The sequence below is a fragment of the Carassius auratus genome, chromosome 46 (assembly GCF_003368295.1).
Source record: "Carassius auratus strain Wakin chromosome 46, ASM336829v1, whole genome shotgun sequence".
Taxonomy (NCBI): domain Eukaryota; kingdom Metazoa; phylum Chordata; class Actinopteri; order Cypriniformes; family Cyprinidae; genus Carassius; species Carassius auratus.
The window spans coordinates 12,097,962-12,117,379 of record NC_039288.1 but is presented as its reverse complement, the minus strand read 5'-3'; the positions used below and the strand labels follow the sequence as shown (position 1 = coordinate 12,117,379).

The 19,418-nt window shown below is 37.6% G+C and overlaps 1 protein-coding gene across 1 annotated transcript; it reads right to left on the bottom strand.

Moving 5' to 3' along the window:
• Positions 1–96: 96 nt before the first annotated feature.
• Positions 97–13,740, bottom strand: LOC113064208 (fibroblast growth factor 10-like). Its single transcript, XM_026234844.1, has 3 exons — positions 12,699–13,740; positions 3,055–3,158; positions 97–1,725 (listed from the first exon to the last, which is right to left on the bottom strand). The coding sequence occupies exons 1-3, from the start codon at positions 13,003–13,005 to the stop codon at positions 1,531–1,533; spliced, it is 606 nt and encodes a 201-aa protein (XP_026090629.1). The 5' UTR covers positions 13,006–13,740; the 3' UTR covers positions 97–1,530.
• Between the last annotated feature and the right edge of the window lie 5,678 nt (positions 13,741–19,418).

The following is a 19,418-nucleotide window of genomic DNA, read 5'->3' as shown; positions in this document are numbered from 1 at the left end:
CCATGCATCACCGTCATGTTCCCACGTGACAGCAAAAAGCAAGAGAGACTATGATAAAAAGGTGAGACTCCAACCCAAAGCTTCTACGTTTTTATTTGCTAATTGCTGGAACTGTTCTGATGTTTTGAGAGGGGGGAAAGCGTTAGGGCTACAGTAGAGATAATCAGAATCAGCCCATAATCTACTGCCAATATTTACATACACACCACATGCCCTTCACATTGACTCTTTGAAGTGAGTGGGCTAGTAGAGCAGAGTTTCATGATTGAAATTTGTAGTAAAAGTTGAAAATGAGCCAAAAGGGCATTGAGTGTGGATATAGATTTACATGCGGGTTTTGATAACAGCTGAAACAAACAAAGAAGAATGTTTTCAATTCAGAGTACCAGACTTTTTGGGACACGAGTGAACTCAGCTTTAAAAGGATCTCAAAGCACAGTGTCCCTTTCACAACTGATACTAGGACAATATGTGTGGCAGTGACCGAAGACTGTGTGTTTTGAATTTTTAAATGCTTTTAGAGATGAGCTCATAGTTATCACTGGGATTTTTATTTATTTATTATTGCTTTCTTTATGAAACAGCGATGTCTGGTATCAATTTAAATGGTATTTTTTATAGCGTAAACAGTGACTGAGAAAATCACTAATGCTAATAGTTTTTAAATGTACAGAAAACATATTAACTGGATCACCTCTTCCCTCTATAAGTGCAGCAAGTTCATTTGTTTACAGATGCATTTAACCTCTGAGAATTGAATGAAAGAAAAAAACAACCTTTCTCAGTATCACGGACGCAACTTCTGCTTGGTAAGGAGAAATATATTTATTTATTCATGTGTAACCGATAGAATAGCTTTTTAAAAGAGGAGCATAAATGATTAAAAAAAGTCCTTTCCATGTTTTTTTGCCTTTGTTTTTCTTTAAATATTACATAAAATAAATAATTTATTCCAAAGCAGTCAGGTAAAGAATGGAGATATCAAATACAGTGGCTTTTGCATGTTAATAATGTTAGAGTTTTTTGCGCTATGGTGCTAGCTTGACTAAATTTGGATGGTAGGATGCAGGGTCTCCGTCTCGGCCTCTCAGTCTTGCACCTTGAGCAAGTGCTTCCAGTAAGTGTTTGCATAACTTTCAGTCCACTGAGTCACAGAGTTTGAGAGTCTGTTAGAGTGTTTCGTATGAGTTAGTACAGCATAAATAACTGCATCCAAAGGTCACACACACACAAATACACACAAGCAATACACTCTGTGAAAGGTCTCTTCAGTTCATTCTGGGAGGTTGCAATGTCCGATTCCTCTTTGTCGGATTTGGTCCAACCTTTCCTTCGCTAGAAAAGGGTTTGGCATTAAAAATGTCCCCAATTTTCCCTGGTGCCAATAACTTAAAAACAAATATGTGACAACAATCGGACTCAGTGAAAAAGAGTTCTCTTAGCTCCTTTACATAGTGCCTTCTCCAAACTGTCGAAAATGTCCAAGTCTTTCCTCAGTGCAGTGCATGTTCCCTTTTGGTGGGGTTGTAGCTACACGATAGGAATGGGGAGAAAGTGTGTGGCTGTGTTTTTTCTCCGGGTCTTTTTGGCCCTCATCGGCTTCCCGTTGGCCATCAAGCCCACAAACATGGGTTTCTTTTTGTTCCTCCACTCTGCCGAGGCGTATGTGTTGTACCGGTTCTCCTCTATCCTCTCTATCAGCTTGCAGTCAACGCCAAAATCCTTCTGCATGAAGAAGACATATGTGAGTCAGTTTTAGTCTTTTTGTTGATTTATTTCAAAAGCAACGATCTGAATGCAAACCTTATCAGTATTATAGTCACTACTTTAAGAAAAAAAAAATGCATTTCATAATATATATATATATATATATATATATATATATATATATATATATATATATATATATATATATATATATATATATATATATATATATATTATGAAATACATTTTTTTTTATTTGTAATATAATGGATTATTGTTATATGTATAAAATATTGTTTTAATATAATATTACATTAAAAGGATCAGTCCTTACATATCATAATAAAAAATATACAAATATATATATTTTATATAAATATTTTAAAAAAATACTTTTTTTATTTCATACTTATTTTGGAATGGAATGAATGTATTATAAGTTATACTGCGTCCACCATTCATCTTAACATCATGTCAATATTGCTGCCTCTACTTCCAGAAAAAAAAAATGCATTTCATAAAATTTATATTGTATATAATGTAGTATATTGATATTATCAATATAATATTGATACATTAAAATGATCAATTTGTACATATATCAAAACGTATTTTTTTTTTTAAACTTTTGAAAAATAACTGTCTATTACAGAATGAAGGTATCATTAGATAAACTGTATTATCCACCATTTATATGACAGGATCATCATAAGTATTATTGGAATCAACAAAATAAGACCAGAGGCATGGGCGATTGCATTTTAGTACTTTCCAATCTGTTGATTTCACTTTTGGAAATGTACAGCACTATTTTTGCTTGTTTCAGGTAACATTTGCCATTCATGAGAGCGGATGAATGAAAGGCGATGGGGATGGAGAGAAATCGGAACAAAGAGGGAGAAGGGATTGTATGGCTGGATTGTGAATTGAGGAGAACGCATGCATGGAGCAGTGTTGGAGGAGAGACTACTGTGTAAGGAAGAAAGCCTTCTCAGCTTACTTTTTCAAAGATGACAGATCTCTTTTGCTCAAGCTGACTTTTGCTGGGGGATTATTTACAGGCAATGGAGTGGAACTGTCCTTTAAAACAACCCAGGGCTTTTTAAGTGCCCCAAGACATGAGAAATAAAGCAGGCTCTCCGACATCAAAGCCTCTGAACGTTCTGGAAGCTTGTGTAAAGAGCTTAATTTCTATAAATAGTTTAGAAATTCTGAATGTTGTTTAAAAATTCCTGATAAGAAGGACGTCTTCGGTTTGGATGGGATCATGAAACGTTATCATTATTTGTTGTGGAGTCCAGTCATTATCTATAATTAAAAGAGGAATGAAGAGAGAATGATGCTCACCGCCCCATAGACCACCCCTTTCTTGTTAATTGCAAGGTAGTAATTGCTTTGGATCCCCTTGATGGCAACGATGCCCACATCCACAGACTTGATTTCGAGTGTACCTACAAAACAAACAGAAACATATCATTAACATGACGTCCACATTAAAGCATCGCAGTTTTTAGAGTTTTTGGAATTATGCAAATACTTATTTTACTTTAAACACAGTGCAGCGCTGGTGTCATATGAAACGTGTAATTGCAGAATGAAATAGGTTAAATTGCAAGCCTAAAATGATAGAACAGGTAACAAATATGAACATATTTTGCTGTCTTTGTTAAAGAGTTTTCAGAGCTGAAAAGCATACTGGCAGAGGTTTGTAGCCATTGGAGATTCAAGGAGTGGTAACCATTACTGTTTTGTCTTTTAAAAGGCAATTATGTGAACCCATAAAGCAATCACGGTTTAGATAAGATTAGTCCCAGACCAAAGCATGTCCTAGTAGCAAACAGGGCTATATGTTCCTATGTCGTTTGTGAATGAGGTTAAAAGAGCTTTTGCCTGCAGCTTCTGGCCTTTGATAAACACAAGCAGTTTAGTAGTAAATTTTTGTAATTTTGTTATTGTTTTTGTCATTTTTATGACTTTTCAGTCAGTCAGATTGCCTGTTGTAACAAAAATAGATTGCATATATACTTTCAGAACTATGTGAAACCCTCTGTGTCTCAGATGGTTTGTAAATGCTGAGGGACTGAATCCACACCTGTGGATCAGGGGCACAAGCGCTGCTACAACAGGAGGATTACGTGGATCTGAAGGCAGATCCTCTACACGGGCTCAGGTTGCAATCACCAAGAGTAGATGTAAGGAGAGCTAGTTTTCTATCCTCTCTCCTCCCTCACCTCAGGTTCATGAGCAAGAGCGACAGAATAAAAGGAGCTCAGAGATGGGATCACAGACTAGGTAGGATTATGGGAGAATAATCCATGATCAAAGAGCAACAGACTGGACAAAAGCAATGGGACGGCTGCCCAAAATGACACAAGCACATTGAAATTTTGACTAGAAATCCCAAACATAGCACTCATCTCTATGTGAGTGATGTCATGTCATGTGTGCAAACATCATGTCTTGACTACAGTAAATTTGGCTGCTGCTCTTTAAAGCATGCAATGTCAAAATAAATCTTGAATTGTCTGGCGGAAAGCACCTGTTTGCTTTTGGCTATTTGATGTGGTCTGTCAAAGCATTTTTTTTATGACTCGCTCACGAGATCCAGGAGTGTTTCTTCTGTCTGCATTGAAGCTGAAATGCTGGTCCGCAACAAAAGGCTGGATTTACAAAACCAAAACATCTCCGAGGCATCTAAGCAACAGGTCTCACTGCATGCTTTCTTCTCCCACACCATAAACATTTAAGATCTGCCTCTCTTTCATTTCAGATTCATGCCAAATACCAGATGAGAGTTGACCTAAAAGTACAGAGAAAGGTCTCTTTTAAGGCCGGTGTCTGAAATGCATTAAGCACTCAAGCACATATTATCTAATCAACATTTTTAAGACATTACCAAGAGCAACAGCTGTGCGTGCAACAGTTTAAGTTACAGTTTAATATGGCTCATTAAAGTGCATATGCACTGCCATGTAAGAGTTAAACCTCAACAAATCTCTACAGTAGTGATTCTCAAACTTAATCAGGTGGTGCAGACCACTTTAACATTAACTGCAGACCACCTTACACCTCAAGTCTGAGAGAAACCCCCAATTACATTTTTTTTTTAACTGATACAACTTTGAAAAAAATCCTATAACTAATAACTATCATTTACTGAATAATAATTATCAAAATCAGAAGCCATTTTTTACAAATGATTTTTAAAATAATAGATATTTTTTAAATAATGCTTCATTTTATTTCAATAATTTAATAATCTTAGTACTTCAACTTATGTTATTTCTGTTAATTGTCAAGGCAACATTTCTTACTTTCATTGACATTTTTGGTCTAATATTTATATTTTATTTGATTTCAAATTTTTAGATCTAATTTGAATAATATTAATCTAATATCGCTACTACAATAATGTACTTGGTTATTAGTTATAAGCTATTTAATTTGCGATTTTGTGCTTTTTTTTGACAATTCTAAATATACTATCTATTATTCATTTATTGTTTTATTATCAGCCAATCAACTCACCAGCCATTATTATTTTCATATTTTATGTATTATTAATTATTATTATTAACCAGAAGACTTGCCAGCCACTTCTTCGCATCACAGTTTGAGAACTGCTGCTCTTCAGACAGCAAAGGCTTGACTCATGAGAGCGTGATTACTTTTAAACAGTTTTCCTGGCAGACCCAATGTTTTGTTACATCTATATCATGGCGCTCCGGAATTCTGACAAACACAATTTCACCGCCTGCATTATTCAAAGCTCTAGCCAAGGCGTTCTCTTAAAAGAAGCTGCGCTGCAACCGAATCCCTACAGTATTCTTGTTTTACTCCCCGTTAGGGCTCAGATTACAAAGACTTAAAAGCCTCTGCATTTTAACAAGCCCGGCCCCACCTTACTCATACCCTGTCTGTGAGCGGCCATGTGTCTGTGACATTACACTGCCCATGGGCCAACGGTGGTCCAGAGAATCCCACCCATAGCCTAGCTAGATCTTCTCTCAGTAGACTTGGCTCTTGCCTCAGGCTCTGTAGGTGGCCGCTCCCCTTCCCGCTTAACGGAGCTCAATGTTTTCTTGGCAGGGTGACAGAACTCAGGTTATCGCATCTTGTGGTAATTACAAAAAAAAAAACCCTGCAGCCTCGTATTTGTAGCCTCATGCAACCTGCATCACCACCGAAGCCTGCGAGAGAGTGAAAGAGACCCCCATCCACTTCAAACAACAATTTTTATCAGGCAAACAGACTTTTCCCTAGCAGTGTTCAGACTGGATCGCTTCCAGACGTCAAAACAATAATCTTACTTGCACTCTGGAACACAACTGCTTGTCAGCTCTCCTCTCCAGTGGAAAGACAGAGTCAATTCAAGTCATATATTGCACCAGGTTGCTTAATTGTCCTGGGAACCTTGTACCACCACTCCTCTCTGACACGCACGTTTTTTCAATTAGCCCCCCATCTACAGGACCATAAAGGAAAAAGGGTCCCCATTAAAAGACATCTTTGCAGCTGACCCGTCATTGGCTTCTGATGACAGTGACTTGGACCTTTGATCTGAGCACTGCAGGCCCCTGGCTCCTGGGCTCAGGAAGATCAGTGGACAGGTCTTATTATCCCACCCTCCTGGTTATGCTGAAATACACTGCAAAAAATGAGTTTCTTTCCAATACAGAACCTTCTTAAATCAAGATATGTTTAATTGAAACACAAAATAACTTTAGGTTTTAAGTCTTGTTTTCTGATTTTTAAAAAAAAAATATATATATATACTTGAAACTAGACAATGGGGTCAGAAAAATAAACTTAATTCAAAGTGAAAACAAGTTATTTTTTTCTTAACCCATTGGCAGATAATTTGTTATTTTGAGCATAAAGTCACTTAAGTTTCATAATATATAAAGTCTTAGTTTTCTGAAGAAAAAGAGTCATTTTGCTTCCCAAGTAAATCTATCTTGATAATTTACAGAAAAACAAGTCAAAAATACTGAGTAAGAAAATCATTTTGGATGAACTGTGTAAGTGTATGCAGACCTTTTGAAAATTGTTATAACCTCTGTACATTCTTCAATGGATAGTATGGAGAAATGGCAATGTTTTTTATTCAAATAGCTACAAACCAGATCAGTTGATGATAACCTGAAGAGCCTGATCATGTCTGTGCATTCTCTGTCATGTCAAAAACAAAATCCATGAAGCCTTTCTGATAGTTTATAGAAAGCATACGTGGACTCTGCAAACAGACGTAAAATAAATCTATTTCAGAGTTGTGTTAAAAGCTTTGTGAAGAATGATGATTTTTCTTAAAACAATTTTGTTCATTTTTCTGCACTTCATAAACAGGCTTTCATTGCGGATTTTCCTACTGAAGCTTGCTAAGAGAGCACAATGCAAACTCACTGGTAAAGAGAGTTTTGCAATCCGTTCTCCTTCTCCTTGACCGGGCAATGAAACCACTGAAACACTCACAAGCACATGCAACCATGCATGCACCATCCCCAAACACACACATGCCACAGCCAAACAACCTTCTGTGGTGGCAAACAGATTCCAACCTCCTCCGTAATGTCAAAGCATTGGGAACCAATGCAAGAACACTCCTGCTCACACAAATTCGACTGGCCAGATGCATCTCTGCTCACATTGGTCCTTGTCTCTCTTCAGTGCTTTGATTCGCCAACCGCCGCCATCTGTTCAAGCACACATTGCTTAGGAATTCCCCTTGGAGCTTGTGAGAAGATGTGTTTGAGGAAAGCTTCACCATGCTCTCATTTGTCCAGTATTGTAGTATACCACACAGGACACTGTATTCCAATACACCTTGCAAATCCGTTCCCTCTGTCTTTCCTGTTCAATGGCTTTATAAGCATAAAGAGAACAACGCATATTTGTAGATATCACACAGAATCTCTGTACCTGGCATAAAACTATTTACATCTCAGTCTTACTCCTTAAACTGCTCGATGATCAGTACATGTCTCCTCAGAGCTTATAGTTTCCTGAAAGTTCACAATTGTTGTCTCACTGGTTTGTGGGCAAGTGTGCTTTTAGTCACCGTCTGTTGGTAATCAGACAGACCACGGCAGAAAAGAGACAGTGGTGTTTCTCCCCAGAACATCCCATGGCACAAATAGTGCTCTGCTTTAAGTAATGGGGTCAGAGGTTAGGCATACATCTGGTCTTCCACTCCTCCAAGTTGAACTTTCAGCGTGGAAAAAAGAAATGTATTAATTAAATGAAGATGTTGAGCTGCTATTACAGAATAGACCTGTGTGTTGTGGGTTTAACAGTCTTAAGGGTACTTTACATCAATTTGAAAACATGGACTTTTTGCATGTTAACATTATAAAATTCTAATTATGGCACATTGATTTTTAAAATCATACTCCGGAATGCGTGGAATGCCAAAAAAAAAAACTTCACAACACATGCAGTTTAACTAATATATGATAATCAATGTAAGCATTTGTTTAAATGTATTAATGTATTATTAATTAGCTATAAAAGAGACACTATGTTTAATAATAATTGAAAATATTTGGAACAGAAATTACTTTAGTATTATTATACTTTTTTTTTTTTTTTTTACATGTTCCAGAAGTTTTTTTTTTTAAATCTCCTCACCAAAGCAGCATTTATTTAATCAAAAACTATTGAAAATAACAGTTTTCTATTTTAATATATTTTAAAATGTAACTTTTCCTTTTGATGGCAAACAGCAGCCATTACTCCAGTCTTCAGTGTCACATGATTCTTCAGAAATCATTCAAATATGCGTTTTTTTTAAATATATATTATTTTTTAAAATTCAATTTTAAAAACAGTTGTGCAGCTTACATTTTTTTTTTTTTTTTTTTGATACTTTGATGAATAGAAAAGCGTTTATTTCAAATAGAAATCTCTTGTAATATGTCTTTGCTGTAACTTTTGGTCAAACATAATGGAACAAGATGTCAAAGCTATCAGCATGCTGCATTTTTGAAGGCCGTGTGTTCCTTGTAGTGATCCTTAAAATGCCTCGTAAAAACCAGCTCTGTTATTTATGAATCAAAAAGGAGAAAGTCTATGAGGACGTCAAGGTCAAAGAGAATGAAACACTGACACTAACCTTTTGCACATCAGCTCAATCCTCATAAGTCATTTTTATTACTTGTGTGGTTGGGATTTCCCAGGGGAGCTATAAATGGGCACCGTAACCACAGAAAGCACGCACACACACACACACACACACACACACATACACACACACTTCTGTGGAGTGCCATACATGTGGTCAGGCCTGGCAACATGTCATTTAAATTCACACATTGCACATGTTCATTCACACCAGTGAGCCATTTTACAGCCACAATTGAAAAACTGAATAAACTGATTTTATGATTGACATGCATTCAAATAGAGTATGAATCTGTGGTCAAATATCATATGAAAATTATGATTAACTACTAAAGGTGCACAATTATTGTGTCATTTTTTTTTTTTTTTTTTGCAGTGGTTGAGCACTATGACCAATCACAGAGATGTTCACTATATGCAGAGAAAAAAACAAAGGTATTGTAATGAGTCTATATGCAACAGCAACTTGTCAAACTGACTGAGAATACTTCACTAGGTTAATGGTGGAACCAAAAATGATGTTGAAGAAACATCACATGTTGCTCAAAAAGAAGGTTAATGATCAAAGTCAAAAGCATTGTGGGTAATAAAGTTTTTATGGGGGTATTTTGAAATATAAATCTAGATGCAGTTTGAACAGGGGAAAAAACATAAGTATTAATGATAAAAATAATAATAATACATTTATTCAACTTACATGGAAATCTCCCACATAAAATACGTATTTAATGTAAGTTTATGTTTAATGAGGTAAACCAACAGACGCTGATGGAACGACAAGTTATGAATATTAACATTAATTCAGCAAACAAATAATGAATCCCAACAAGGGTTTGTATGCTTTAAGGTCCAGTCTAACGCATACAAAGAAATTCAACACCTGAAAGAAACAGAGCAATTTATATTCTCTCATGAAGAAAAACAGCTTTCAAATGTGCCACTCTGACCAAAGCTAGTGGGGTTTGGCCTGGAAACACCTCATTAGACCAGCAATATTCTTAATTGAGCCCTATTAGATTACACTGACCCCAAATGGAGTGAGAGACGTATAATGACCGCTTGCCTGACCCTTGTTTGATCTGCTGCCCAAGAGCTGTCATGATGATTGGAAAGACCCCTGCACTTTAAACCTTTCGATTCAACCAGTAGTTGAACTCTGATCAGACAAATCCCCTCAATCACAGCTGTCAAAGACTAATGATCGTCATTAACGATTTCCTCCGGCCATGCCAACACCGCTGAACTACAACACTGAAGGTTTTTCGCTTGTGTCGATACTGACGTTTTCATCAGCACCCTGTGATAAACACAAAACAATTGCACAGAGGAAAGAGAAGACAAACAAGATCAAAACAGTTAAAGAAAGATTAAACTCTGGCCAGTCCATGTGAGAGCTTTTGCATCACAGTGAGCTTGTTGTTAAGCTCGCTCAATACACCAAGGACAGCTCCGAGTTCGAACACGGGGTGCCGTTTCCAAAAAATGTCTTGGGGGAAACACAATGCGACAAAAGCGATACCGAGCTGATGGATTCTGAAAGGAAATCAAACAATATGGGTGGGATAGGATTTCAAGCTGCACATAGACAGGTCTTTTGTGGACTTGAAAACTAAAGAAGGCTGGACTTGAGAACTCGAATACGGACAAAGAGACTCTCTGACTGGGAGCTTGAATCTGGGAAATGTAACAATCTATCATACTTAGGCTCTCTGCAAATATTTTCCCGCATCAAATATGCAAAACAAATATTGGCCCTCTCATAAACTACGGACTTTTGATTTACTGCAAGTGTTCACGGGGGTGTAAATGTAAATTTCGCATCGAGATGTGACATTTTATGTGTGCATTGCTGGTAAATAGGCCATATTAATGTCTCATTAAAACTGCGGAGTATGGAAAAAAATCTCCTTATACTTTGTGCTTTTCCAAAAGAATATTCTGTAACTCTGGCTAAAGTTAGGCTCATCCAAAACAGACAAACTACTAACCTTGAGTTTATTCGACTACTAATTTCAGCATAATGCACAGTGTACTTTTCATAAACATAAAAAAAAAAAGTTTAAATTGAGTTTGACAGGCACATATACATGCACAACCTTATCCCTTTTGATAAAATTAAGTCCTATTCTAACACTGGGCTTTCAAATAAATATAATTGTCAAAATGACGTCAGTCTATATACAATGACACGCTGTGCTATTCATGGGAATATTCTTTTTGTTAACTTGAGAGAAATATTATACCGCAAAGGGACTGGTTCCTTTTAAAATGCCAGTGGCTCCAACTGGAGTAAAATCATTTGAGGATGTTTTGATGTTTGAAGTACATGATGATACATAACATAGCAGGCCACTCATTTCTGCCCTCTTTCCGGGTATTTGCGGCAACAACAATTGTCTGTGATTACAGAATAAATCAAGCAAACAAGTCTGTCGTAAACGCTGCACACTAACATCTACTGTGGTGCTATTTTAAAGCGAGGGACGGAGGGAGCACTGCTGCTACCTTGTGGGCACCAGAGGCCCTTCAAATTCAATTATAGCGCCTGCAAAAAAAGTGCATGGAAAGGGATGGCAGAGGTCCAATCTGTTTTGGAGAAATGATCCATTCATCAACAAGTGGTTCCCTTTTGCTATGCCTCCCGCAGACATTCCAGGCCATATCCACACTTCAGATATATCAGCACTGAAATGAGATGTGAATCCCCACTGAAACTCAGTGCATCTGGCTGGAACAATATTACCAGTATGCTTCATGCCTAAGGGTCATTGTGGGAGCTAATAAGGACAGTGCAATTTTCACATGTGGTAAGTGTGTGGCAGGAATATTTGAACATGTGCAGAGATCACAGGCATAGGGATAAGTGCAAAAACATGACATATTATATGCTTTTAACAGGGAAGTACAAAAACGTGTCATGATAGATATAACGTGTATCTTTTTTTTGTTTACATTTAAATGTATTATTTTGTTTAAATATGCATTACTAAATATAATTATGCAAATGTTAAGATCTACAGCACTGGACCTAATAGTGTCCAGCTTTCTTGACAAACTCTTTGATGGTAATTGAAAGCTTTCCAAAACTTTCCAAGCCTGGTCTTGGATTTATTAAGAGACTTTCTGTGCAACACATTTAAGAGGCAGTCCAGCTAATTGAAATACTCGCTGCCATGTCTTACGGAGTTCCAGCACACCCTTGTCTAAAAAAGCTAAGCAGCACGCACATGGGACCCATATGTCAAAGCCTTTTTTATTAGCCGCAATGTGTGTGCAACCTACAAACGAAAAAGTGTAGAGGGAGATTTCAGAGTGTGGTGGCCAGGTGCTTCGAGTTCTTCGCTGGGTGAATGGACATGCCACAACTGTAAATTGAAGTCAAATTAAACTTCTGATTATCTAAAGATTATTTATAAATGAACATGATAACACTTTCAAGATAAAAAAAAGAGCTAGCTGATATTTGCTTTAAATGAACAAAATCTTAATCCATTTGTTGCAGTGACAAGGGAGTTGCAGCAGCAGTAATAAATATAACTGATGTACTGCATGATATTCGGGAGTAACTTCGAACGGTTTGCGCATTTTACAGAAAGGAAAGGCTCCCCTGGTAATTTCAAATTGGTTCCAGGAAACCTGCTACGAATAAATCTGCACTCTGAAACCTAAGGACAAACAATAGAGCTGACTATATACCTCCCAGCAATGCATGCAAAGCCCAATTCCATGCGCAGCAACTCGCACCCACCAACTTCATGTAAGGTTCATATTATTTGCTGGGTCTTTGACTGTGAAATCGAAAGAAGGTATTTCCATTTCTTCTATGGGACCCACATGTGAAAGGAAAGAGGAGAAAAACAGGCATTACTCACTGTACGGATCATCCTTGCTTTTGGTGCCATTGACTTTTCCGTTCTTATCGATCCTGAGAAAGAACTTCTGGTAGGAGAAGAGTTTCCTCTTGCGCACGTCCCCCGTGAGGTGGTTGTAGCTGCGCACATGCCGCCCCACCACGGCAGACGACGAGGAGTTGGCACCCCTCGGGGCACGCACAGCCCTGTGGGTGTCATGGCAGGCCACAGACAGAGCCGAACACAGGAGCAGGAGCAGCAGTGGCAGGGAAAGGCAGGATAGACGGAACAAGGCTGAGGCACCCTTAGTCACTTTCCATTTGCACATTGTCCTGGAGCTCGGAAGACTGGGATGAGCCTCACAGAAAGGTACATGCTGAAGAGCTGGCTGGGAGAAAGGGTGATACCAGGAGGTAAAGACCAGTGAAGCGTCCGTGGAGGTAGCGTCTGCTTGTGCTGCTCAGGCTGGATCCAGTTCTCTTCGTGTCCAGAAGGAATGTGTCAACATCCATAACTCAAAACACCTCTGTGGGGAACCGCTTCACCTCCTCCTGCTCTCCCACGTACAATCCACTGAAGAACCCCTGAAGGACAGCAAGAGGCGAGGAAAATGTTCTGGAGAAGAATGGCAAAACGACCCGAATGCAACAGGGCAGTGAATCTGAAATGAGAGGAATCCACGGTAGAAAAAAAAAAAAGGGTAATCCCTGCAGAGTCCGGCTTTCTCGCTCTCTCAATGTCCCTCTGATTAAGAGCGTGTTTCCTTTCTGCTCACCACTGAGGTGCTGAGAGGATCCTGAGGTGGAGCAGACTGAGCTCTGACACTCCTCTCACCTTATTTATCTGGTTCAGGGCCCCAGATGTAATCTCTTTAGCTAATAGGGAGACTATGAAAAGCAGTCGGCTTTGAAGATCCGCGTGTGCATGTTTTGTTTGCATGTGTGCGTCAGAATGAGAGGCGACGAGGGGCATTTTTCCTCGCCCCTCTCCTATCTGTCTCACTCTGTTACTCCCAATTGCCTCACCCACTCTCCGTGTCTCCCTCTCTCTCACTGCCCCTCCCACGCCATTCCCTCCTATCTGGGCTGGGAGCCCCATGTGTCGGCCCGTACAACAGGTCTCCTCCGGCAAACTGCTACAGCCCCCCCCCCCCCACACCCACCATGGCATGTGAGCCTTATCAGAGACACCTGGAGCTGATTGCTGCTTTTCCCCTCATTTACCGCTATCCTCATTGGTCTTCTGTCCTACATTATGAACAACAAGACTCGGATGGTACCTGAACTGTTTGTACTCTGTATACACATTCAGAAGAAGTTTACAGCAGCTATAAAAAAGTCTTAGCCATTAAACACCATTTAATGAGCATTTACGACAACAAAATGAGACATCAGTGCTGTCGTGGGATAGAGCTCACCATGAAAACAATCTTTATCTCGAGTCTGGTTTGTGTGTTGTTTAATTTCCTTTTCATATTGTCCAACAGATTCCGTATCTCCACTTTTCTCCTCTTGTTCGACATCCCCCTCTGTTTTTTGGTGGAAAAACTCAAGCCAAATTCAGCTTCTGCCAAGTAAATATAATTCATATCATATCTGGGCACATCTTCAGTCCTAAATTCCAACCTGTAGTGCAGCCGAGTGCCAAGTCAGTTAGTACTTGAACTAAACAAGGTGTGAGAAGCACATTTCTGGAATTACGTGACTGGTTTCTAGACACTTTTGTGAGTCCTGATGGAAAAAGTTTATTCATTAAAATTCTCAGGTCGTGTTGCATAACTATTTCACCTTCTTGAGAGACTTGCATTACGTCAAAAGAGCTGTTGGAGTCGCAAAGATGCGAGCAAGTCAGCCACTTACTGGGGGAGACATTTACTCATTATGGTTTGGGGGAAGGGCCGCAAAAGAAGAGGGAAAAGAAACATGTGTTAGTGCAACTAAACTGTGCCCAGGGCATTTGAATGCATTCATAAAATGATAATATAATGTCAGGAAGTGTAGGAAGTCTCTTCAAAGTTTTTTTTAACAAACATTTCCAATGTGCTCAGAGAAACAAACTTTTGCCAATGTGTAGTTTATTAGCATTGGTTGGCAAATCATTGGCATTGTTTTCTATAGCACAAAGTTCAAAGTACTATTTCTCACATTTGCATTTGCATATTGTCTTCGAATTGCCAAAGATGTGGGATGCTGTTCTTGTGTTCTGGTGGGTCCCTCTAGTGAGACAAACTTTAACAACAGGAGAAAACCCGAAACCCTAGACTAATCCTCTCAAAAACGTATGTTTGAAGATTAATGGCTGCTTTCGATCTAAGGTGTCTTTCCTCTCCCTTATAACCCTCATGAGCTCCATCTACCTAGTGCTGGTCTAACCCGGTGCCTGGGGTCTCCTCGGAAGTGTTGGTTCAGCACTTAATCTCACGTCTCCCTGCAAACACCTTGGGTCTTATCTCACACTTCCTCTCAGATGTTTCCTGCTTACACTCAGGACAAATCAGGAGAATGGGATCTCTGGGAACTCTGATTTTTGCCACACACTTAATTGATTTTTAAAGAAGAGCTCCGTGTTCTTTTAGTTTTATAGTGAGTGTTGGACCACCCTGGAACAGCTGATGGAAGATAAAAGGACAAGGGTAACATTGTGACTTTTGATCAGTTGTAATACTTGCTAATTAACACATTTTAGGGTTTAAATGTCTTGTGAATATTATTAAATAATATTACAATTTTATTGCTATGTTCTAACACACCAAATAACATGTTTTCATGTTTGTTTGTGTTTTATTTGAAATTGTACAGTTATGTATCACCTGGGATATTATTATGTTCACTATTTGTTATTTTCTAATACACCATATAGTGTGTTTTGTTTTGTGTGTGTGTGTGTGTGTAAATACTGCTTTTATTTCCTCTTTTACAGTTATGAATCTCGTGGGATAATTTGCCTTAGGAGTTTACATTTATGAATGATGACAATAATAAAAATTATAATTTAATGTTGTTAAATAATGTTTGTCAGTGTGTCTCACAAGATTTAACTTATTTTAAAAAACATGCTGAAAGCATTTAAGGGTTAACTGATATTTTCACATGTAAACATACAGTTAACTAAAATAAAAGCAAGAGAACACACACAATGCACAAATGCTAGAATAACAACTGCAAGTACAGTTTGAAAGTGTTTCCATAAAAACGTTACTGTTTGGTCAACCCGATCTCACGGCAATTCGTACATATTTTACAAGGTGGCTTATTCGTACGAATTCGTACGACCACACTCGTACAATTTCATACGATTTTTGCCAAATCGTACGTATTTTACGAGTTGCACAATTCGTATTAATTTGTACGAATGACCTACACCTAACCCCTCCCCTAAACCTAACCGTTAGACAAATCGTATAAAATCGTACGAGTGAGGTCGTACAAATTCGTACGAATAAGCCACCTCGTAAAATACATACGAATTGGTCGTGAGATAGCGTTGGTTTGGTCTTCCGATCTGCTTTATCTTTTATTGTTCATGTTTATCCCATATAAATCCAATATATATTTGCTGACCAAGTTTCCCTTTTCTTGTCCTCTCAAATAATCATTATCATTTTAAAGCAGAGACTCCGGAGCTACAGACTGCCATTCACGGAGATAACCTATCTATGCAGGGATTTGTGAAAGGAGCGAATATGAGACAGCCAGAGGATTTTTCCCAGCCAGCCTCTGCCACTGAATGTCCTGCAGTGTTTCTCATTGTTTGCTGCCTCACAAGAGATAGCCAAGAGAGCCTGAGAAAACTAAAAACAGCACTATTTAACGGAATTCAATCTGTCCCAATAGATTTGAATCGCTAACTTACATGTCTGAGTGTAGATTCTATCTGGCTAATGAGGGGCCTGAATCCTTCTCTGTTACTTCAAAGGGGGTGAAATTCTACCTTTCTTGAAGCGAGGACCTTTGCCTGGGCTCTCTCTCTCAGGTGTGTCACTGTGCAAGCTAAAAGAGAGGGTTTCAGGCAAAGAACTTCCAAAGGACTGTTTGTTCCCAAGTTCTATGTTGAAAGCTAAATATGGGTAAACATACTGGCCCGTTTCAAAGCCTACATTTATCTTGCTCTCATTTAATCCAAGATTTTCTTAATGATTAATTTACATGCCAACCACAATATTTAAAAGGAAACTCCAATAACGTTCCTGCATTTCTATGCAGGAATGGCATTGGGCCCCAAAGCTTACTACCAATAAGGTAATATGGTATCTTCCTTCTAAATAGTATGTACTACAAAAATTCACTATTTGTGTGCAGTTTGTGTAATTCACATCTGCTACAAGTGACGCCACAATGGGAACAGTTTAATGCCTCGACAGCCTTAAATGAGAAAGTAATTTGCCCTAATTTCCTAAACGTTTCCCACTTTCTAAACAAAAAGAAGTTTAAGACTTCTTTTGCGTGCTACGCTAGTGAATGTGCAGCAACCTCAAATGTGACTAAAGTAGTGATTTATTATGCAGTTGCTAACACAAAGCATTTGATCTTACATGAATCTGTATCATTTCTAACAAAAAAAATACCCAGGTCAGTGGCCGTTTCTGCAAGTTTCTGCAAAGACAGGACGGATCAAGACCCTTAATTGTCATTGTGCATATACAGTATATGTGTGACATTGACCTCTGGGCATTTGAACCTGTGACCTGCCACAATCTCCAAGCTCATTCAATAGCACTAAGTGATCAGCACCTCCAAGACAAAGACTCCAGCTGCCTGCTGTTGAAATATGCATCAGGTAAGTGTTCACTAATGGTAAATAATGCATTGGTTAGATTAGTTCTAGTTTCAGGGAAAGCGAAGTAGAATGAATAAATGATAACACAATCTATCTGAATCGCTCTAGCGGTGGCTCACGGGTTTAAGGTCCTCAGCGCTGGACAATGCAATCTCTAAGATAATTCTACGCTGAGGGAAAAATGTGAAGAAAAGAAAAAATAGAACAATGGTATGTTCAAGTAGCTTAATCTGGTCATACAAAACATCTTATTTCAAACTAATATCTTAAATATATTTGCAAACAGTGTAAACAAATATATATTATTTGTAATGAAGACTGAGATCATAATCTTTCTAGAAATAATGTGTTGTATCTGGTGAAAACTAAACGAAATATCATACTCTCATGAAGCCGCTCAGGGTTTTTAATCCAGAAATGAATCTTTAGGTTTGCCTCAGGTGTAAGTAAGGCATTTTATCAGGTGTGTTAACTCTCAATGAAAGATATGAAGTGTAGGGAGAGGAAATGAGGCCCAGGTGGCTTTAAGTAGGAGGAAAGTACAGATGAAAACATTCCCAGGCTCTTTAGGACAAAGCAATCTCCCTCTGGTCAAACCCAACCATGACTGATAAACTCAACAGAGTGTATAAGTGAATTTAGATTCTTTATCTTCTTTTTATAGTCTTGCTCGGGCTTTTGTTTCTAGCATGCATAACCAATTTATAAAATATAAAAAATGATATTTCTAAATTACTGTTTGGGGTTTTAGGAGGAGGGCAATCCAGAGTTCACAAAAAGTAGAGCCAAGTAATGACACGGGTGTCTAATGGACAGGATGACACCAGAAGTACCTTTGCCCTCTCTGAGCAGGAGGAGGAGGTTGAGTGTCACACTTGAACTGGTGTCAGTGTGTGCAGGATCACTCTATCAATGACTGCCTCAGGTTACTGAGCATTACTACAGACAGAAACATATGTTCCTACCCTTGTACTAAACACACACACACACAAAACTTTGTGAATCAGGTGCTAAAACGGCAATGAATAATAAACATAATAAATAAATAAAAATGTCATTATATAATCCCCCCCCCCCATATTTTTCATATTCAATTTTTTTTCCAAACAATAAAACTAATTCTGAATAATAATAATAATTATTATTATTATTATTAATGAAATAAACACCTTCCCCATTTTTTTTCATTTTCCAATTTTTTTAAATAACATTAATTAATTTAATTTGTATAATAATTAGTATTATTATATTATAGTTATTATATATTTTTTTTATAAAATATTTAATAAAAGTGATACATAAAAATAAATATAGGACATGCAAATAATGATAATTCTATTATTAATATTATTGTTGCTGTTGTTGGTGGTGTAATTCATAATGAATAAAATAATTGATTATATATAATATTGGGATTTTACATTCATTATTACATATTAGTGTTATTATTACTATTTCTATTATTATTATTAATCCAAGTGATGCAGAAAAATTTATAGAAAACACACAATAATGAAAATAATTAATATTATTATTATCATCATAATTTTAAATAACATATGTTTTCTTATTATTTTAATAATTGTAGTAATAATAATTATTATTATTCATCAAGTATTACAATTGTTTATAATATATAATACTCTATTTACATTACTAAATGTCTAATTTTATATGCATTATAACTGTTACTATTGTTATTATTATTATTACATTTGAAATAATGCCAGATTTTAAATAATAACACTGTGAAATGATCATAACTACAGAGTCCATCAGTAAGTGCTGCTCAACAACGACAGACTGAAGAAACTGAAGTCAATGCTATCCATATGTAGTCCCTAATAAACACTGTCCTCATTAATAGAGACCAGAGCAGCTGCAAGAGACACTGTTGCTCAGTTTCTAAAGCAGTCGAAGCTCAAATGTAATAAAGTTTGCACTGCAGTTCTCTTTCCTGATCCA

Excerpts from the sequence above, each read along its gene's own strand:
- LOC113064208 (XM_026234844.1), bottom strand. The coding sequence starts at position 13,005 with ATGTGCAAATGGAAAGTGACTAAGGGTGCCTCAGCCTTGTTCCGTCTA. Across the intron at positions 3,159-12,698 it reads AAGCAAGGATGATCCGTACA|GTACACTCGAAATCAAGTCT; the intron begins GTGAGTAATGCC and ends TTTGTTTTGTAG. Across the intron at positions 1,726-3,054 it reads AAGGGGTGGTCTATGGGGCG|AAGGATTTTGGCGTTGACTG; the intron begins GTGAGCATCATT and ends TTCTTCATGCAG.